Source organism: Heptranchias perlo, chromosome 3 (genome assembly GCF_035084215.1).
Source record: "Heptranchias perlo isolate sHepPer1 chromosome 3, sHepPer1.hap1, whole genome shotgun sequence".
Classification (NCBI taxonomy): domain Eukaryota; kingdom Metazoa; phylum Chordata; class Chondrichthyes; order Hexanchiformes; family Hexanchidae; genus Heptranchias; species Heptranchias perlo.
Window position 1 is genome coordinate 66,770,753 of NC_090327.1, and position 21,267 is coordinate 66,792,019.

The window sequence follows — 21,267 nt, forward strand, 5'->3', positions numbered from 1 at the left end:
CACAGATCTAGCAGCCCTAAATTGGGCATCCTTGTGACACAGTGGGCCATCAGCAGCAGCAGAATTGTACATCACCACAATCATGTAACCTTATTGCCTAATACATACCTCCCTTGATCACAATCGAGCCAGGAGACCTGGTTCAATGGGAAGTGTAGAAGGGTGTGCAAGGAGCAGCATCAGGTAAACCTTAGAATGAGGTACCAACCTAATGAAACTATCTGCATGCTGAACACAAAGTAGTAGGTTATAGATATAACTAAGCAGTCCCACAACCAACAAATTAGAGCAAAGCTCTGTAGCCCTATCACATCCAGTTGAGAATGAACAATCAAGCAATTAATGAGGCAGTGCCTTGACCATTCCCATAAACTATGAAAGAGGCTAGCACTTGTGTGCAAGGGACAAAGCTGAAGTGTTTGCAAGCATCTTCAACCTAAAGTGCCAAGTGGATGATCCAGACAAAGAAGCAAGAGCTGAATGGCAGAAGAGAGCAGCTCTCCTTAACATCAAGGGGGTATTCAACAGGATATGGCACAAAAGAGTTCTAGCAAAACTGGGGTCAAAGGGAAAACCCTACAGTGGCTGGATTCATACCTGACACACAGGAAGATGGTCATGGTTGTTAAAAGCCAGTCATCACTGCTCCAGTACATCACACCAGGAGTTCCTCAGGAAAGCATCTTTTCTCCAACCATCTTCAATTACTTTCCCTCGAGTGGGACTGTTTGCTGATGATTATAGTGTTCAGCTCCATTCACAATTACTCCAATAATGAAGCAGCTCAAGTCAGCCTATAGCAGGACCTGGATAACCACCAAGCTGGGGCTGACAAGTGGCAGATAACAATCATGCCACATAAATGACAGGTAATAGCCATCAATAGGAAAAGGCCTAACCACCTCCCTCTGACCTTAAATGGCACCCAGAGTCCTCCACCATCAACATCTTGTGGTTGGGGGGAGGGGAGAAAGGGGGCATCACCACTGACCATAAACTTAACTGGACCAGTCATATTAACACCATAGCAACTAGAGCAGAGAGTGGGCGCTCAGAGATGAGAGGCTTATCTCCTGACCTTCAAAGCCTCTCCATTTTCTACAAGGCTCAAGTCAGGCATGTGATGAAATATTTCCCACTCACCTGCATGGGTGCAGCTGCAATGTTCAAGAAGCTTGACACCATCCATGACAAAACAGTCCACTTGATCCAACCTCCAGTAGACTGTGGCTACAGTATGTAATATCTACAGGATGCTCTGCAGCACCTCACAGCCCTGTGACCTCTGGCAACTGAGGTCAAGAGCAGCACCATCATGGGAACATCGTTATCTGCAAGCTTCCCAAAATTGCACACACTATCCTGACTTGGACATACTGCCACCGTTCATTCATTGTTGCCGCATTGAAGTACTGGAATTCTCTACCTAACATCATCATGGGAGCATCAACACACGGACAGGAATAGTTCAAAGATAAGTCCAACCGCCATTTTCTCGGGGCAACTAGGAATGAGCAGTAAATGGATCCTTGCCAGTGGTACCCATATACAGAGAACAAATAAAAAATTAGATGGCAGGGGAAACTAGAAAAATCATATACTCTATGTCAGACTGTTCTTCACCACTCCATTTGGCAGGGTCTGGGAGCAGATCACCTGTTTGCACTGGTTGGAGAATAGTATCCAGCACAGGCAGACCCATTAGTTAAAATGGACAATGAGAGCAGACAGCAAAATTATAGCATGTGAATGATCTTTGAAGCAATCAGAAACTTGTAAGAATTGACAGCTAAAAACCAAATATTTTATTGGAATGTTGTAAGTAAAAACAAGTAACTTTAAAAATTGCAAAATAAGCTGCATTTTATGATGACCAAATGAATTTAGCCATTAAAATTGTTAATCAATCAATAAAAAAAGTTTCTAAACATCAATACAAAAAGAAGTCTGACAGTTCTTTTACAATTAATTTATGCATCACCGGGCATAAAGTTGTATTCACATTAATGAGGTTGATCACATGACTTCACTATGTCCATTTCACTGTAGCACTGCAGAATAAAACTGCACAAAACAGATAGTGCTGTGACATCACTCAAACCCCCTGCGATCTAGATAGGAGTGGTAACTTTAACAGTCATAGACGACAGTCACTCCTGCCCAGCATTTACACTGCCCCAAAACTTGAATCAAAACGAAGCTCATGGATAGCAGTGACTTTTCAGATTTAAATTTGGAATCCATGCTCTGGCAATCTTGTGTATTTTATTTTGTAAAGGTTGAAGCGTAGAAGTTCAAAAATTGTAGAGTAAGCAACACGTCAGTATATAAGAACATAAGAAATAGGAGCAGGAGTAGGCCAATCGGCCCCTCGAGCCTGCTCTGCCATTCAATAAGATCATGGCTGATCTGATCCTAACCTCAAATCTAAATTAATGTCCAATTTCCTGCCCACTCCCCGTATCCCCTAATTCCCTTTACTTATAAGAAACTGTCTATTTCTGTTTTAAATTTATTTAATGATATAGCTTCCACAGCTTCCTGGGGCAGCAAATTCCACAGACCGACCACCCTCTGAGTGAAGAAGTTTCTCCTCATCTCAGTTTTGAAAGAGCAGCCCCTTATTCTAAGATTATGCCCCCTAGTTCTAGTTTCACCCATCCTTGGGAACATCCTTACCGCATCCACCCGATCAAGCCCCTTCACAATCTTATATGTTTCAATAAGATTGCCTCTCATTCTTCTGAACTCCAATGAGTAGAGTCCCAATCTACTCAACCTCTCCTCATATGTCCACCCCCTGATCCCCGGGATTAACCGAGTGAACCTTCTTTGTACTGCCTCAAAAGCAAGTATGTCTTTTCTTAAGTATGGACACCAAAACTGTATGCAGTATTCCAGATGCGGTCTCACCAATACCTTATATAACTGCAACAATACCTCCCTGTTTTTATATTCTACCCCCCTAGCAATAAAAGCCAACATTCCATTATGCATCATAGATATAAGCGTAGATTGAGGAGAGTTAGCGATGGTGGAGGGGGGGAGGGATTGGTATTATTAAGATAGCAATGTATCTGGGCTCCGGGGAAGAGAGAAATTTAAAAAAATACCAGAACAACCATGCTCATTTTATTCCCCATCAATAGCACATGGTTGCCTCAAACAGTAATATATATGACCCAGTGCCAAAGTCAGCACTGGGTGAGAGCTTCACTGGCTACCTCGACAGCAAAAGTAAATGGTTGCTGGCAGCACATACCCCAGGTCCCAGGTCTGCCATCTTGGTCTGGCCACCAGTGCTTCCCTCCCTACCCATTCATTCAAGACAGAAATGCACTTCTCCTGTTGCTGACAAATATAGACCTTTCCTTGACATTGGGAAACTCCTGGCCCAAATGGCAAAGTCACAAAAATGACCTTACACTCACTATGCATGACAAGATTTGTGCATGCCCAGTTGCTTTGAAGTGATAGTCACAAAATGGCTCTTTAATATGAATGAGATATTAATCTTCAATCCCAGCCACAGAATACAAAGCTCTGAAATATACAGATAGAGGTGCAGAAGGATGTGAGTCCAGTGACTGCATGTCAGCATACAAGTAGCCTTTATTGCCTCGACAGAATTCAGAAGATTACTGTCATCATCAGATGATCTAATTTACTTTGCCATACCAGTGGGGAAGTTTTCATACTGATACAATAATCTTTTGTTGAAAGGCGACAACATTTAAATTAAGTCCATGATGGATTAACTCTTATATGACACTGGCAATTTAAAAAGGGTGCCAATTATAGGTAAATTAAAAATTAAAATATTACTCTAGCCTATTAGAGTGAACATATTGCTATTGAAATATTTTTCACATTCGCTGCAATGACAGTTCAATAAAAATTCTATACTCCCAACAAAACTGATGTTTTCAATCTTATCTAATGTCTCAGATACATTATTTCATGTGAGGAGTGATATAAAATCATTAAAATTTGCTTAGATGTTTGTTCACTTAGAATACACTGGATTCACATAGAATTTGTGAATTGCATTAGTCACAGTACCTGTACACAGTAAACTTTAGATATTCAAATACAACTACTATACAAAAACAAATATTGGATAGAAAAAAAATGAATTGTTTTTTTCAGATCATGTTTGGAACTCTTGCTTATCACAAGACATCACCATTTCATTAGAAAACTTGCCCCATTCACTCCACAAAATCACTTTCAATAATTAACATACAACTGCTTTCCAATTTTAGGATTTGTCCAGCCAATCACAAGAAAATCGGTTGCTACAAAAAATGGCATAGTAACCAACATTGTGGTATTACCATTCTTCTTTCCTTCGCACATTGACTCTTGCTGACATACTGTTCATACTGCCCTATTCAGTCAAGTGGCCATTCTTCATTTGTGAGTCTAGGCAGTGAAGCCAGTTATGCAGCCTTGGGAGAGCAACTTCCTTCACTTTTTTTGGTTTGTTTACTTCAATTTCCATGATCCCAACAAAATGTTAAATGCATAACAGTTTTCATGACATACCAAACACTTTCTAAAAAGCAGGGAAAAGCACACATTCACTTCACTGTAGTGAAGGCTTCAAAATAAATCACTTTGGATTTAAAACATGTTACTTTGTATACAACCCACTCCCAGAATGGTACAAGTTCCACTTTAACGTTCTTTCTCTTTGGTAAAAATTAAATAATCTTAGCAGTTTAACAAAGCTTGTGCTAATACAGTTGTGTCAACAATACAAGTATAAACTCCTGCTGTCTGAAACATCATGCAGAAACTGGCAAAATATTGGATCCTTTCAATTAGAAATGAAGCTCAGTGCCCCTCCCAACATAGCCTGAATCTGTCCAGCTTCGTCATTCCTCTCCTAAAAAGGTGGTCTCTCATGGTGAGGTACAGTTCTACTTATAACGGCAACCCCCTGGTGGCCAATCCAAGTTTGAGCCTAGACAATGAATATCATTGGACTACTTAACCAGGAGGCAGTCTTCATAGGTACATGCAGTCCACACATATTGCAAGTGGGGTTACTGAATAATATAAATAAGCACCGTAAATGATTTTTTCCCTTTCCCCGCTTTCCGAACTCAGCCCTTGGGAGAGGGGTCACTGAGGCCAGCTGTAACATCCATAGCATTTAGTCCAGCTGAGATCAGGTAATTCAGCAAAGACTGAGGATCAAACCCAGGACCATACTGGTCTGTCTGTCTCATTACCTTAACAGGTGGTATAGTTACCCACTGAGGGTGAATGGAGCCACTTTAAAACTGACAGTTAGGAATAACTTCATTAGAATTTTCACATGCCATGCTTCTTTAGTCCAGTCCAAAACAAACTAAACACAAATTGTAATTAATGACAAATTTCACTTCCCAGTGAAAGGAGGAAGATGTAGTGTCTCATCTCTTCCACTAAACTCCAATTTTCATACCCTATAGTTTAGGAAAATATGCACTGTTCAAACCTCTTATGTACTGATCTCTTTTATCATTAAAGGAGTTAAGCCCAAACTGGTACTAGAGTGTTAAACAAAGCTGTATGTACATGTTTTGCTACTTTTTGATAATTAAGGGAATTTTATTCATCTTTGGGATATTTAAGTTAGCAAGTAGTTTGACACATTTTCACTTTTTAAAAATTTATCGATTACTTTGATACTTGTTGTACAGTAGCACACTAACTACTTTGAAAAGGGAGCCCCATTAGTATCTCTTCAAATTTACTGTTAGCACTACTTTTTATGCCCATTTTCATTGTTTTTTTTGGGAGGTGGGGGAGTCAAAATACTAAGTACTGAAAGACATCATGAGAAACTGGCTTACAGAAACGACAGCATTAGGGATCTTGAATTATCAGAAGCAATTAGTAACTGAGGATGCTATAATAATACTCAAAAACAAAATGGATGTTAAAAAAATCTGTTCTTTTTAAACGATATGGTTAGTGAAATTTTATTGTTATGTCATCCTGTACAAAGCCTCTGAAAGGACATGATGCACAGTAAACTTTTATTTCAATGGGGGGGGGGGGGGGAAAGAGAGGAGAGAAAGAGGACGACATCCTCAGCAGTTCAACAGCACATTCCAGATAACAGAAGTTCGCACTTGTACTGTCAAATGCACCAACCAAAATGTATGTGAATCATAATCCAATCAACTACAAATATTTATACAAGTATAAATAGGTAAACAAAAGACAATTATTTTTGTGTTTTTGGACTGGATTTAAAATTGTTTTCACCACTAACACAATTACAATTAGAAAAACATTAAAGCAAATCAGGCGTAACCTTGTAAAAAGTAACAGGATGAAGAAGACAGAATCCTGAAACAGCGAAAGATTTAAAACAAAAACACTCAGAAATCACCACAAATTTGTTTTAAAATGACATTTCTGATAGTCTAAGAGGAAACATGGATAAACCACTCCTGTACAATTAAGTGATACTGTTATAACAGTTAACATTAAACTTCAGTAGGAAAAAGGTTTAAAATACATAAATAATCAACATCCGGGATATAATACAAAAACATACATTATCCAGAGTGGGTTTGGATTCATAGGCTCAAATCCAACTTCTGTGCATGTACACCTGAGTAATCCATTCCAGACCAACTAGTTATTTTAGATAAAATATATATAAGCACACCTTTTGATTTTTATTTAAAATCACCATCAGTGGACTATCATAGTAAACAGAATACACAGGTCGATAGACACTGACGTAACTGATAAATTAATGAATGAAGAAAAAAATGCACGTTTATTTTAGTCCACATTCTGACATCAGAACATGAAAATGTTAAATACAGCAGTATTTCATATGCTGCACACAATCACTACTTGGTAAAAGAATTACCAATATCATTGAATATAGTCAAATATTTGATGTTGCTCAAATGTCCAACTTTTAAATGTATTAAATTTTCCCAGGAGATTGTGTAACATTCACTCAACAATTTCAAAAAAGGGATACTCACAGTATCAGAAATTCTGAGAACAGAAGGTGTAGAGAGAATAGAAAGCAATGTGGGCAGTGCCTTTGAAGCTGAGCTTTTCAGAATAGGGAATGCAGTGAAAACCAGCATACGGATCACTCTTTTGTATTTTGCTGGTGCTGCTAGCACCTGATGTGGAAGTCTCGCACAACTGGCAGCAACACCAAAGATAAACTTGCCATATTCACTAAAGCTGGTGGCTGTTCTTTTCATGCTTACTTTCTAACACTAAGTAGAAGGGAAGATATTGTGCTAGGAAAATTATTTTAAAATTTTCAGTTATGCGGAATTTCAGTTTTGGAAACAGGTTTCTCTTCACAGCTTAATTATCTAGGTCTATTTCCACCATCGGGCTTTCACTGTCTCTTTTCTGCAAGTACAATAAGACTGGACACTACCCCACTTGTGGTGTGTAGCATTGAAACATCTCCACTGATTATTCCAGCACACCCAGATAAGCAACTACTGCTAGTCTGTAAAGTTCACCATGCTAGTTACTTATTCCTGAAGTCACCAGTGTGGTTCAGTCCTGAAAAAAACTCCTGTTGCCAATTAAGCCAAAGCATTGCTACAGAGTTGGTATGCTTTCTAAATCTTAAAAATTGCATGGGTTATATATAATGGGGAGATGGAACCAGAAGTAAAAAAGTAAAATGTAAATTGAAAAAAACAATACAGACTGCAAATGACATTTAAGCCAGAGATGTTCAGTGCTAAATCTACTGATTTATATTTTAGGATACATACTTCTTTGTCTATCAGAACAGCAAATCTGTTAACTATCTTTTCTTCATCTTTAAACACATGGCATTGATTCAAATACATCTTTTCCAGAAATACTGACGTTAGGATTTAAAAAAACTATTTTGTTCCTAACGTTTTTCTCATTTATTCTCAAAGTTGAAAATCAAAAAAGTTGAAAATTACCCCATAACTGTTCGGATTTATAATTTTGCAGGTCAATTTCTAAGTACCAGCTTGACTCAGTGGTAGCACTCTCACCTGAGTCAGAAGGTTGTAGGTTTAAGCCAGGGACATGGGGCTGACAATTCAGTGTACTACTAATGGAGTGTTGCATTGTCAGCGGTGCTGTTTTGAATGAGATGTTAAACCGAACCCCCATCTGCCTGTTCAGGTGGATGTAAAAGATCCCATAGCACTATTTAAAAAGGAATAGGGAAGTTCCCGTGTCCTGCGCAACATTTATCACTCAATCAACAGTTATCCCTCATTCCAAAAACAGATTAATAGGGCATTTCTCTCATTTTCTGTTTATGGGACCTTGTGGTGTACAAATTGGCCATGGAGTTTGCCTACATAACAACAATGTTATTATTTCAATTACTGTATTACTTCAAAAGTAATTCATTGACTTGCAGCACTTTGGGGCACCCTAAGGTCATAAAAGATGCTATATAAATGCCATTTTTTTTTTCTTTCTTTCAGTCCTAAATTTTTAAAAACATTCTGGAAACTATTGTATCCTTCAAGACATTTTTAAAGTTACAAGCAGGCTGGGAAAGGGGGTAATAATTGAAGCCCAAATTCCTTAATTTCTGCTTTTTCACATTTATCAGTGAGATAGATATTTTGATGGTGTATAGGTTAAGATTTAAACATGTACCACCAAAATACAATAAGGTGTTAATCCATCTGTGTGAAAAAATGTGGTAAAGAAAATAAATTATGGTGCATTCCAATCAAAAGTCCCTTAATTTCTCCTGGATATGTAGACAACACAAGGCGGCACTAACTGACAAACACAAATTGCTGTACAAAAATAACAATTAGTAGGTAATTTTTAAAAAGTCCTGGGGACCCATAGTAAAATTAAGTGCTCCTGATTTTGGCCATTTTTCAATGATTTTTGGGGCCTCTGACCCTGACTGACAAGTCATTAGAGAGCAGAGACAAAAAACTTGATATGAAAAGCGGTGATAGCATTTTAAGTGAGTGAATTACGTAGTTCTACCTCACAAGGACAACAGAAACTATAATTACCCCTGTCCTCTAAGTATTCTGCAAACTTTAAAATATTGCTAAACGTTTCTTTGTGCAAATGTATGTGAAATGTACTGTGGTTATTTTGGATAATGGGAATATGGCAGGATTGAAAGATTGAGGAATTTTACAATCTAGTTTTTTGGGTTGAGTACCAGGTATATTTGTTTGGAGGAGCAGGAAGAAGGATCATTTAACAGTTTTATTTGAAGAGTTTTTTTTAAATTGAGGATTTGAGGACCAAACAATATTTGTATGTTTGTGTGCTTCAGTGCGTTATTTTCAGCAGAGAGATGACTCAAGGTTGTCAAGCGTGGTGGTGAGATTGTACAAAAGTGGAACAGTGTTGGAGGATAACTGAGTTAAAATAGTGGATGATGGTTCCAGTTATGGTGTTATCACACTGAAGGATGGGAACAGCCATTTGACTCAGACAATATTTTTACAGTATCTGGTCACTCTAAATTATAAGTGCTGAGGAAAATGATCCATCTCACATTACTGCTTTATTAGGTTTAACAACTATTAGCTGGACATATAGGTAAATATATTTTTGAAATGCAAGTATTCTAATAAGTCCCATTCTGGTGTCTATTTGTGGATAAACCTGCATTTCCCATACCTCTAGTGGAACACCTTATACCTATAGTCCTTACCCTTAACGCTGCTCAGACATCTACAACAACTTGCATTTATATAATGTAGAAAAATATCCCAAGGTGCTTCACAAAGGCACAATTGGACAAAAATGGACACTCAGCCAAGGAGAAGGTATTAGGAGGGATGACCAAAAGCTCGGTCAGAGGTGGGTTTTAAGGAGGGTCTTAAAAGGAGGAAAAAGAGGCGGAGCAGTTTATAGAATCACTGAATGGTTACGGAACAGGAGGTGGCCATTCGGCCCACGAGTCCATGCCGGCTCACTGTAAGAGCAATCCAGTTAGTCCCATTCCCCCGCTCTTCCCTGAGGGAATTACGAAGTGTGGGGTCTAGACTGCTGAAAGCGCAGCCGCCAATGGTGAGGCAAGCAGGGGGGGAAATGTACAACAGGCCAGAGTTGGAGGATCTAGATCACTCTTCTGAATGCTATGTCAGTTATTGTATTTAATTAAATACATTTTATAAATTAATTAGACTGATTGGCACAAGTATTACACAGAAGAATTTATTTAGAATGAATGCCATTTATATATCTTGTTCATGTTTTTTTTTTAAAAAAGGTTTTTTTTTAAGATATATCCTGATTACTGCCAGAGTTCCAGCATGTTCATAAATCAACTGTTAAAAAAAATTCAAACATCGCAATTTAATATTTTCTATTCATATTTAAGCATGATCAGGACACCAATAATAAATTAACTACTGTATTTTGAACATAGACACAATTATTTTAGGTGCCAATCTTCCCTTTTCCTTTACAAGCTTAAAATATACACCACAATTTCCCAAACTGATCAGAATGTTTCCAACTTTTAAAAATGAAATTTCCAGGAATTACAGTAATTACAACCTTCAATATACAGTAACTTTTGCCAGTTTAGTAGATTACAAGTTTTTTTTTTTGTTTCCACGAATTTGAAGCCATACTGGATTTGCTCTATACCCTGGAAATGCAGAAACGGTGCAAAATCCTTTAAGGTCAGAATGAGAGCTGTCTTAAAGATACACAGATTACAGTTATTAGAACAGGTCAAGGGATACTGAACAGTTTTGTCATCACTAGTAATTGCCTTGAACATTCCCAATGTGTACAAAGAGATGGTTGGACTCAACTTTAGGAAAGATCTTGAATTGGTACACAAAACATGCCCCTCACCACCTGCTACATAGCATATTTATAGGAAGAGGACTGCTTGTTTTATTGATATGTTATGTAGTGCATGAGCCTCATTAATGGGCAATATATACAAGTGAGCAGATGACAACCATCTAATTTAAAAACAGAAAATAGCAGAGAATGAAAGTTGCAGGTTAACACAAGTTAATGTTCTGATATCAGACTGGGATTACACGGTTAATTTTCAAAAATTTCCAGTACTTCATCTGGTGTACTTATATTTTTAGTACATCAGTTCTGTTCTCTTTACAGTTTTGTTTTTCCAGAGTGTATAAAATGGATCTATTTCACCTCCATCTTGCGCCCCCCCCGCCACAGATATCACGAGGTCACCTATCTCCTGTGGCAGGTTTGTTCCCAGTCCTCTGTCATTCTCCAGCCAACTTCTAAAGACATATGGCACCACAACTCACGACCACCTACCCTCAGATTCCAAAGAGAGGTGCCTTGTCTTTGTTCAGTGCCTCTCCACAGCATCACGCTGAGATCAAGGACTTAACGGAGAGAGCGATTGAATCTGCGTCTCTCCACTCTGACATTGCATAACGGCAGTCCCACATGCTATGCCACATTTAATACTAAAACTGTTAGGAAATCAGGTAAGAATATTAATACTGGTGCAAAAGACTTTTTCAACAAAATAATTTTAATATATAACAGGAGACATTTTTCAGTATGTTTATATGATACTTGAGAATGAAAATAAAATGTAAAAGTGTTCACTAAAATGTGTTCTCAAAAGTGTACAGTCATTCATTTTTTTGTCTCCAGTGAACACGTTCTAAAAGGGCCCGTAGTATATTTCCTGGTATTTTTTGGTGTCTGTCTATTAAGCCCTGCACAGCTTGCTTTGCCTAGAAAGATGAAAAGATAACAAATGTGTTACAAATCACCTGACCCTCACATCGTAACACTGATGTGCTATAAGCATATTAAAGTTTTCAGTCAACCTGCTTCGAAACGTATTCGGGAAGACCAGCAAGCACTTAATCTTATGTACAGTTCTTCTCTCCTTCCCCCATCTATTTAAAAATAGTTTTCCTGCCCACTTTAGGTCTGCATACAGTAAATCATTGGGTACAGGTAGTCTTCCTACACAAATTTGCCTATGTTAATCACCAACTGGTCTCTGGGCACTGTGTGACAACAATGCAGATGGACCCTCCTCACAGTTTCCCTCCCATTGTGGGAAGCACTTGGGTCTGCTTGGTATCTTCTAATCACGAAGCACAAATCAGGAACTCACCTTGTGGAAGACTGCAGGAATAAGTCATAGCATCTTACCATTTGGTTGTGAAGCCCATCAAATATTTGTCTTGAGAACAGAGACAATGGGGACACAAACACGCCATTTTGAGAACGTTGTCATTTTTTTTAATGACGATATGCACAATTGTGTATCAACACATTGTAACAGGAAAATAAGTTACCTTTTCAGCCAGCTCAGCAGCAGTTATATTGGGATCATAAGGAATAGGATCGCCCAAATAGGTGCAAAACTTTACAGGAAAACCTCCATAAATAGGAACAAATGGCCATCTAAATTTTTCATACAACCATCTACATATACCTGTTAAAGATTAAAAAGAGTCATGCTGTAGGTTAAAACACTGTACAACACTCAACCAGGTAAGTCACTAACTTATGTCATATAGATACGCATTCCAATTTGAAGTATAACAAAAATATTCTTGAGAGACTGGTTAATACATCTTTAACCTAAACACAGAATCATAGAAAGGTCACAGCATGAAGGAGGCATTTGGCCCATCGAGTCTGTGCCAGCTCTATGCAAGAGCAATCCAACTAGTCCCACTCCCCTATCTCTGTAGCCTTGCAATTTTTTTCCTTTTGAGTACTTATCCAATTCCCTTTTGAAAGCCATGACTGAATCTGCCTCCACCACCCACCCTGGCGGTGCATTCCAGATCCTAACCACTCGCTGCGTAAAAGTTTTTCCTCATGTCACCTTTCATTCTTTTACCAATCACCTTAAATCTATGTCCTCTGGTTCTTGACCCTTCCACCAATGGGAACAGTTTCTCTCTATCTATTCTGTCTAGACCCTTCATGATTTTGAATACCTCTATCACATCTCCTCTCAACCTTCTCTGTTCCAAGGAGAACAACCCTAGCTTCTTCAATTTATCCATATAACTAAAGTCCCTCATCCCTGGAATCATTCTAGTAAATCTTTTCTGCACCCTCTCTAAAGCCTTCACATCTTTCTTAAAGTGCGGTGCCCACTTTCAACAAGATTTAAGAAAATTACTCAATCAATATTTATGGTTACTTTGCCACACTAGGTAATCATTGTGCTGGCAATTTTAGTTTTTTTTAAAAAAAAATAAAAAAAACAATTTTTTCCTGTTTTTCTTACCTCAAAGCAATCGTGGCTGAGAAAGAAATTTATGAAGCAAATGGCAGACATGTTGATTTACGCATTATACATTTATTCAACAATTATGGAATTGCTATTCCTTTTTTGCAACTCCTCTGCAGTTTCAAGGAAATATATTTATCCCTTCTGCACCGAGGTTAATGTACACGTTTCAGGTTAGTACCAGTGCTATCCTGCTTTCATGTTTAAATACATTTTTATTTGGCAAAGTGTGACTTGTATGATCAGAATGTTTGTCATTCTATCACCAAAGATAAAATTAAAGCATTCCACATAATACAATGATTCATGATAGTTTTGGTGTGAACATGGATCTTAGACAAAGATTTCAACCATGTGTTAAATGTCACTGCACAGCTGGTCATTTTTACGTAAAATACTGGGCACGCCACTAGATAATGGTACTTGAGCAGAATTAAGTGCAAGTAAACGGGAAATTATTTAATTGTTCCACAGTGATATTCAAATATGAAGAACACTTCAATGTGAATAAATCATCAAAAAATTATGCAAATGATAGAACTGCAAAGTGCATGGCTAACAGCTGAATTGTGCATTATTAAATACTATTACAAAATGCAATTTAGATCGACAACAGGTGCGGAGACGTTACTTACCAAAACATCCAAATGTCCTAAATCCTTCTCGAATATTCCGTGTGAACATAGGAATAATGGGCTAAAGATGGAAAAAACAGAGAAACATAGGAACCATTTAAAACCTTTTACACAAGCATACTGTACAACATAAAATCTTTTAGGAATACACGTTTTAACCAATTAACACAAATAATGCAGTGACAAGGTGATTCATCTAATTACTCTTTATCTAAATGGATATCTTCAAGAGCTGAGAATCAAACAAAATAAAGCATTAACATTCTCTTATCGGATCTACGTCGGAGAGGAGAGGCGAGACCATGCTGCTCAAGCGTGCCATATACAGCATGAATCATGAGATTAGCAATATGCATCAGAAACTATCATCTTCTGAAGTGCGAAGTGGTGCATTTTGGCAGGAAGAATGAGGAGAGGCAATATAAACTAAATGATACAATTGTAAAGGGGATGCGGGAACAGACAGGCTTGGGGGTATATGTGCACAAATCTCTGAAGGTGGCAGGGCAGGTTAAGAAAGCAGTTAAAAAAGCATACAGGATCCTGGGCTCTATAAATAGAGGCATAGAGTGCAAAAGCAAGGAAGTTATGTTGAATCTTTATAAAACATTGGTTTGGCCACAACTGGAGTATTGTGTCCAATTCTGGGCACCGCACTATAGGAAGGATGTGCAGGCCTCAGGGAGGGTGCAGAAAAGATTTACTAGAACGGTTCCAAGGATGAGGGACTTCAGTTACATGGGCAGACTGCAGAAGCTGGGGTTGTTCTCCTTAGAGCAAAGAAGGTTAAGAGGAGATTTGATAGAAGTGTTCAAAATCATGAAGGGTTTAGATAAAGTAAGTAAAGAGAAACAGTTCCCATTGGCAGAAGGGTCAAGAACCAGATTAAGGTGATTGGCAAAAGAACCAAAGGCAAAATGAGGAAAAACTTTTTACGCAGCGAGTAGTTATGATATCTGGAATGTGCTGCCTGAAAAGGTGGTGGAAGCAGATTCAATCATGGCTTTCAAAAAGGAATTGGATAAATATTTGAAAGGAAAAAAATTGCAGGGCTACGGGTAAAAGAGCAGGGGAATGGAACTAAGTGGATTGGTTTTACAAAGAGGTGGCATGGGCTTGATGGGCCGAATGGCCTCCTTCTGTGCTGTCACTATTCTATGATATAATGATGAATTGGTTAATGATGATTTGGGTTGTTAGACAAATTAATCACTAGAACAGCATCCCAACCCATAGTGAATTTGTAGTTGTTACTGAAGCTGTCATTGGCATAAGCTTGCACCACAAAATAAATGATAGGCCAGGCCTGATTGACTGATTCCAGCGGCAATGTCTGAGCTCTGCATTAAAAAACCTCCCTTCTGCCCTGTCCCCTCAGCAACAAACATAAAAGCATAATTTTATTGCACTAACATTTTCAACAGCGCATCAGGGAGCTTTCTGCTGCTTGCACTTCAATATTATTTGCAAATGTTCTTCCCAGTTGCAGTTTTATGTGTTACAGGTTGCAGTAGTGCACTCTATGTACTGCCGTTCCACAGAAGAGGGGTGAAAATCACAATTCCCATAATGTATATCTCTCGGTCTTTTGGCTAAGATCAAGCGTGTTCCTATTTGGGGCTTATTTGGATCTGAGCGGATCGGAACGCTGGCTGCGACCTCATGCTCTCGCAAAGTGCGGACTTTTCTGCGATTGGTCGATTTGTGTGCTGGCTCCACCCCTAAATTTGCATAGGGACTACATCAATACTGGCAGTGAAGGGCACCTGGGCACTAGGCCATGGTGTGCCAAACACCGTCCGGGTGGCGGTAAAGACAGTTGAAAGCGTTATGCCAATGGATCGTGCGTTTTTCGTGAAACGCGTTATGTTCGAGTGCTGTGGATTCAAAGCAGCAGACATCTGCCTACAGGATTTCCCTCGAAGCGGATATTTCGATGTCACCTTCAAGACCGTCGCTGGATGCCAGAAGTTTCTTCAGGTCTTCGAGGAGAAGGGGAGCGAAGGACCGCTGGCGATTCTCACTGCGGAGCCGCTCTTAACCCTTCCAACGCAGAGGAATCAGAAGCTGGTTGTACACATGTACAACCCACACGTCCCAGTCGTCGATGTGCTGACGTTCCTTGCCAGATACGTCAATGGGGCTGAGAACAGCGTGGATGTCAACGACCGGTTCGGGATCTGGACCAGCAAGAGGGAGGTCACAGCAATGTTGAGAGTGGACGTACAAGGCAACATCCCTCCAACCCCCCTCCAGCTTCGCCATCGGACTAAGTCGAGGGTACATCATGTATGTGGGGCAACCCAGAGTCTGTCGCACCTGCGGCAAATCCAGCCACGTGGCAGCCTCCTGCACTGCAACCGTCTGCAAGAACTGCAAGCAGAAAGGACACCAGACTAAGGACTGCAAGGAGAGCAAGCGCTGCAACCTGTGCGGGGAGGATGGCCATCTCTACAGGGCCTGCCCCAAACGCAGCTTCAGCTACGCCCAGGCGGTCAAGAGCAACACAGCGGAGGAGGAGGGGGCAACAAGCAAGGCTGCCCCAAAGAAGGCCAAGAACCCTCACCCTGCTGCGACCCCGTCTGAGAAGACCCCAACCCAGGAAGACAAGGAGCGAGAAAAGGGTCAAGCCGAAAACTGCCAGACCCCGACACCCAGCTCCGAGCCTCCCCACCAGACGACAATCCATGGACGAGGAGGCAGCAGAGAAAGAATGGCAGCTTGTGAGCAAGAAGAACAGAAAGAGGAAGCCAGAGGAAAGGAAACGAGTCCTGCAGACACTGCAACCAGGGGTAAAAAGGGCGCTCGAGTCGCAGTCGGAATACAGCGACTACCCCGTGTCTGACTAGGAGGGACGACAGGAGCGAAGCAGTCAGGCTTCCCATTGAAAGCGTCAAAACATCCAAGGCGACAGCGATGCGATTGACAACCCCCATCTCCAGAGCACTGGGAGCGACAACGCCTCCAGCACCGTGACGCCGGGAGTAGCAAAGGATCCAGCGCACACCAGCTCCGGGATACCGGGAGCAGCACCGCAGAGAGCAGCAACGAGGAGCCCCAAGCGATCGAGGATCACACGGGCTCTCCACCCAACACCACGCTGCCAATGTCACCCCCGCGGAACGACGACCCCCCCAGAACAGGACTCTTACCTTAGTTATTACCGGCAATGGTCGCAGCAGTGGGCCCATGGGCCGTCGATCTGGTCAGGAGGCAACGATTGCCGTGCCTCCGGCCTGGGGATTCTGCTGCAGGGAGGCAACTTTACCATTACCGAAGTAAAGGAGGTGGTGGGGGGTCGCCTCCTCGTAGCAGACGTAATGTAAAAAACGCTCCGCTCCAGCTGATCAACATGTATGCTCCGGCTCTAAAGAGCGAGCGGCTGGCTGTCTTCCAGCAGCTCCCACTGCTGCCGGTGACGTCCAGGCCAGTCATTCTTGGCGGTGACTTCAACTGCATCATCGATGCGGCTGGACGATCCAGCAGAGCTGACAGCAAACTGGACGCCACGTCCAAACTCCTGATGGAAGCGGTGAAAGACACCAAGCTGTGCAACGTCTTCAGCAACCCTGCAGACGGAGCAGCCTGGTCCAGACCAGACGGATCCGTCCGTTTCAGGATAGACTTCCTGTTTGCGTCCCCGACGCTCAAGGTCGGATCCACCAAGGTCACACCGGAGTTCTCCTCTGACCACTGCCTCCTCCTGGCTGACTGTCATCTACAGGACGATCAGAGAGTGGGCAGGGGGATATGGAAGCTGAATGTGAAACTGTTGACCCCGGGAAACATTGAGGAACTGAAGAGGGATTACAAAGGTTGGAGAACCGTAAAGCCCCTCTTTGATTCCCCAGTGCGCTGGTGGGAAGCCATCAAGGCGAACATCAAGAGGTTCTTCATCCTCAAAGGTGTTCAGAAGGCAAGAGAGAAGCAGAGGGAAACGTCCCGACTCCTGAAAAGCATGCAGAATCTTCTCCTGCTACAGTCGATGGGGATCGATGTCGGGGAGGAACTCAGAGGTGAAGGACCAGTAAGCCTCGCTCTTTGCCTCCGAGGCCTCCAAGATCATTTTCCAGGATGAGACTTGCTCGCGTTTCTTCTTCCAAAAGGTGCATTAAGAGAGCTCTGTGATCAGCAGCCTGAAGGAAGAGGACGGCTTGCTCACGTCCTCGCAGCCCGACATACTGAGGATCTGCAAATCCTTTTATGCCGGACTGTACGACGTGAAGCCCACAGACAGTGCAACCTCCCAGTCCTTCTTGTCGTCTATCACGGTGGTTCTGGACGACAGCAAGCGGGAGAGTCTGGACCACCCGCTAACTCTGGTTGAACTGACAAAGGCCGTCCGTTCCTTCGAGAAGAGTAAGACTCCCGGAAGCGACGGCTTTCCGGTGGAGTTGTACTTGGCTGTGGGACTGGATAGACGCAGACCTGCTGGAAGTGTACGGAGGTATGCTTCTGGCAGGCAACATGCCAGACTCCATGAGGAGAGGCATCATCACCCTCGGTACGCAAACACAAAATGTCACTACATGCTGAGGTTCTCTCTGTCCCCGGTGTTGCGAAGGATGGGCCTGGCCACGCTGCCACAGAACGCACCATCCAGTTGGACCGTTCCGCCCCACTTGTCCGTCGTGGAAAAATTTGTGCAGAAAAACACCTTTGACCACAAGGCGATCAGCAAGTGGTCCGCACGTAACGTCCTCGAGACCCTACGGGAAAAGGAGATGGTGGATCCTGTCGGTTGGTTCACCGAGTAGACTGTCAATGTCATTTGACAGAACGCCTCATCGCCAGAGCTTTCAAACAAGCACCAACACCTAGCTTGGCTGGTGGTGAGAAGGGCCCTTCCCGTCAGATCCTTCATGCGCTCCAGGAGTCTCAGCACCACCGCACGCTGTCCCCGAGGAGGCTGCGGTGGAGACGAGACCGTCACCCATCTCCTTCTGGAATGTGCCTTTGCAAAGAAGGTCTGGAGAGAGATGCAATGCTTTCTGTCCAGGTTCGTCCCGAGCAGTTCCGAAACACAGGACTCTGTGCTTTACAGGCTGTTCCCGGGGACGCACACCAAGACAGACATCAACTGCTGCTGGAAGAACATCAGCTCGGTGAAAGACGTCCTTTAGTCTGCCCGAAACTTGCTGGTCTTCCAGTGCAAGGAGCTGTCCTCGATCGAGTGTTGCAGACTGGCACATTCCAAGGTCCATGACTACGTGCTCAGGGACGCACTGAAGCTGGATGCGGCCGCCGCAAAGGCTCTATGGGGAAAGGCAACCGTTTAGAACCTTCCTGCCATTGTATACAGAGGGGATGCAATCAGGGAAAAAAAACCCTCAGGCAGAATGTAAAATTCAAATTGATGTAACGTACCTGTAATGCACCTGTAATGGATCTGTAATCAATAATCTATATTGAATGTAATGCAATGAGGCACCTTAGAGTGTCATGAACTGTAATTATATGCCATGTGTTCATTGAACTGTACTTGATGTAACCTGCAAATTGTATAATCTGTATTGTGTACGTTTGGAATGTGATACGACAACTGTATTATGTATTGTTGCAAATTTTATGAATAAAGTATATTATTGAAAAAAAATCTCACACATACAGAATTCATCAACAGAAGATTGAACTTCTTGGCCCAAGCTCTGAGTAAATAGCAGAATTTAAGCTCCAGGTCCAGGGAGAAGGGCAGGGCTTTGCAGAGAAAACTTCTTGGAAGCATTTGTAACATATATTGGCTAACTTTCTGGGTAAGTTTAGTGTTTCTTTTCCATAATTATATAATTTGCGTATTTATCATGGTATAAATTGCATTTTTAGATGTACGTACTGGGGTGCTTGAGGAAACAACATGGCCACGTGAAGGACTTGAAGAAAATTATTAGAACAATTTAATTGTTTTGCTGGTGGGTAGTTCCCAGCTAACTTTAAATAGTTGCCCTACAGATGCAAGACTATTAATTATTTACAACAATTGCATTTTAGTGCTTTTAATGTTAAAAACAAGTCACAAGGCACTTCAGGTAAGAAAAACAAACTTCAAGCCAGGAATGAAGAGTTTAGGAGGGGTGACTGAAACTTCAGCTAAAGAAAGAACTTTGAAAAGGTTTTTTTAAAAAAAATGGAGAACCAAAGGGGTTGCGATAAGAAGCTCCTGTGAGTAGTGCTGATGCAGCTTAAGTTCTGCCACTAGTGGTGGTGGTGGTAGGGGGGGGTGGAAAAAAGGGAGGGTGCATAGAAGGCACGGGTCAGAGGAACAGTACATTTGGGAGGGGATAAAGGGCTGGAGGATGTTGAAGAAATAGGGTGGGGGTGAGACAGTGAGGGATTTGTACATGAATTATAGCAGTGAATAAGCAAGGATTTCAGCAAGGGTGATCTGGCAGTGGGAAGACTGAGTAGAGTTAAGAAACAATGAAGGATGCAAGACTCTGGTGGGAGTTGTCGAATGACCTCCTGATAGTAATGTTTTGGTGGGAGGGATGTATAAATACGGAGATCAGGGAAGCATGTAGCAAAAACAATATGGTTTTAATGGGAGATTTTAACTTTTACAGATTGGGAAAAGCAGAACAGCTCCAGTAGCAAAGTCAACACGTTTCTAAAATGTATTTGGGACAGTTTGCTAGAACAATGTTTCAGAACCGACAAGGATACGGGTCATTCTAGATGTAGTGATAAGTAACAAACCAGAATTAGTTAATAATCTGAGAGTGAGAGAATATCTTGCGAATATTGTCCATATGATTGAATTTGATACTGGTTTGAGAGGGAGAAGCGAGAGTCACAAACCAAGGTATTAAATTTAAGTTAGGCAAATTTTGAAGTGATGAGAAATGAATTGACCACAGTAAACTGGGCTGAACTGTTAACGGGTAAAGCTACAAACGGTGGGAAGTAGTCAAAGAAGTATTTGGTACACTACAAAAGCAGTACATACCCATAAATGGGACAAGGCATCACTTGTGTTGTTCAGCAACAATGACCTAATTTGTTGACCATAGAATCATACAGCGCAGAAAGCGGCCATTTGGCCCATCATGTTTGTGTTAGCTCTTTGAAAGAGCTATCCAATTCGCCCCACTCCCCTGCTAGTTCCCCATAACCCTGTAATTTTTTCCTTTTCAAGTATATATCCAATTCCCTTTTGAAAGTTACTACTGAATCTACATCCCCCACCCTTTCAGGCAATGCTTTCCAGAACATCATAAGTCACTGCAAAAAAAAAAATTCTCATCTCCCCTCTGGTTCTTTTGCCAATTACCTTAAATCTGTGTCCTTTGGGTACCAACTCTCCAGTCAGTGGAAACAGTTTCTCCTTATTAACTCTATCAAAACCCTTCATAATTTTGGACACCTCTTAAATCTCCCCTTAACTTTCACTGCTCC

At 41.4% G+C, this 21,267-nt stretch overlaps 1 protein-coding gene across 2 annotated transcripts in view; it reads right to left on the bottom strand.

Moving 5' to 3' along the window:
- Nucleotides 1-1,789: 1,789 nt before the first annotated feature.
- tmem68 (transmembrane protein 68) overlaps nucleotides 1,790-21,267 on the bottom strand; it is a 48,289-nt gene continuing 28,811 nt past the window's right edge. For both annotated transcript variants that reach the window (XM_067980032.1, XM_067980031.1), the window contains 3 exons: nucleotides 13,876-13,936; nucleotides 12,288-12,427; nucleotides 1,790-11,711 (listed from right to left, as the gene is read on the bottom strand). In XM_067980032.1, coding sequence (XP_067836133.1) covers nucleotides 11,607-11,711; nucleotides 12,288-12,427; nucleotides 13,876-13,936 — 306 coding nt within the window. In that variant the 3' untranslated portion in view covers nucleotides 1,790-11,606. The remainder of the gene's footprint in view (nucleotides 11,712-12,287; nucleotides 12,428-13,875; nucleotides 13,937-21,267) is intronic.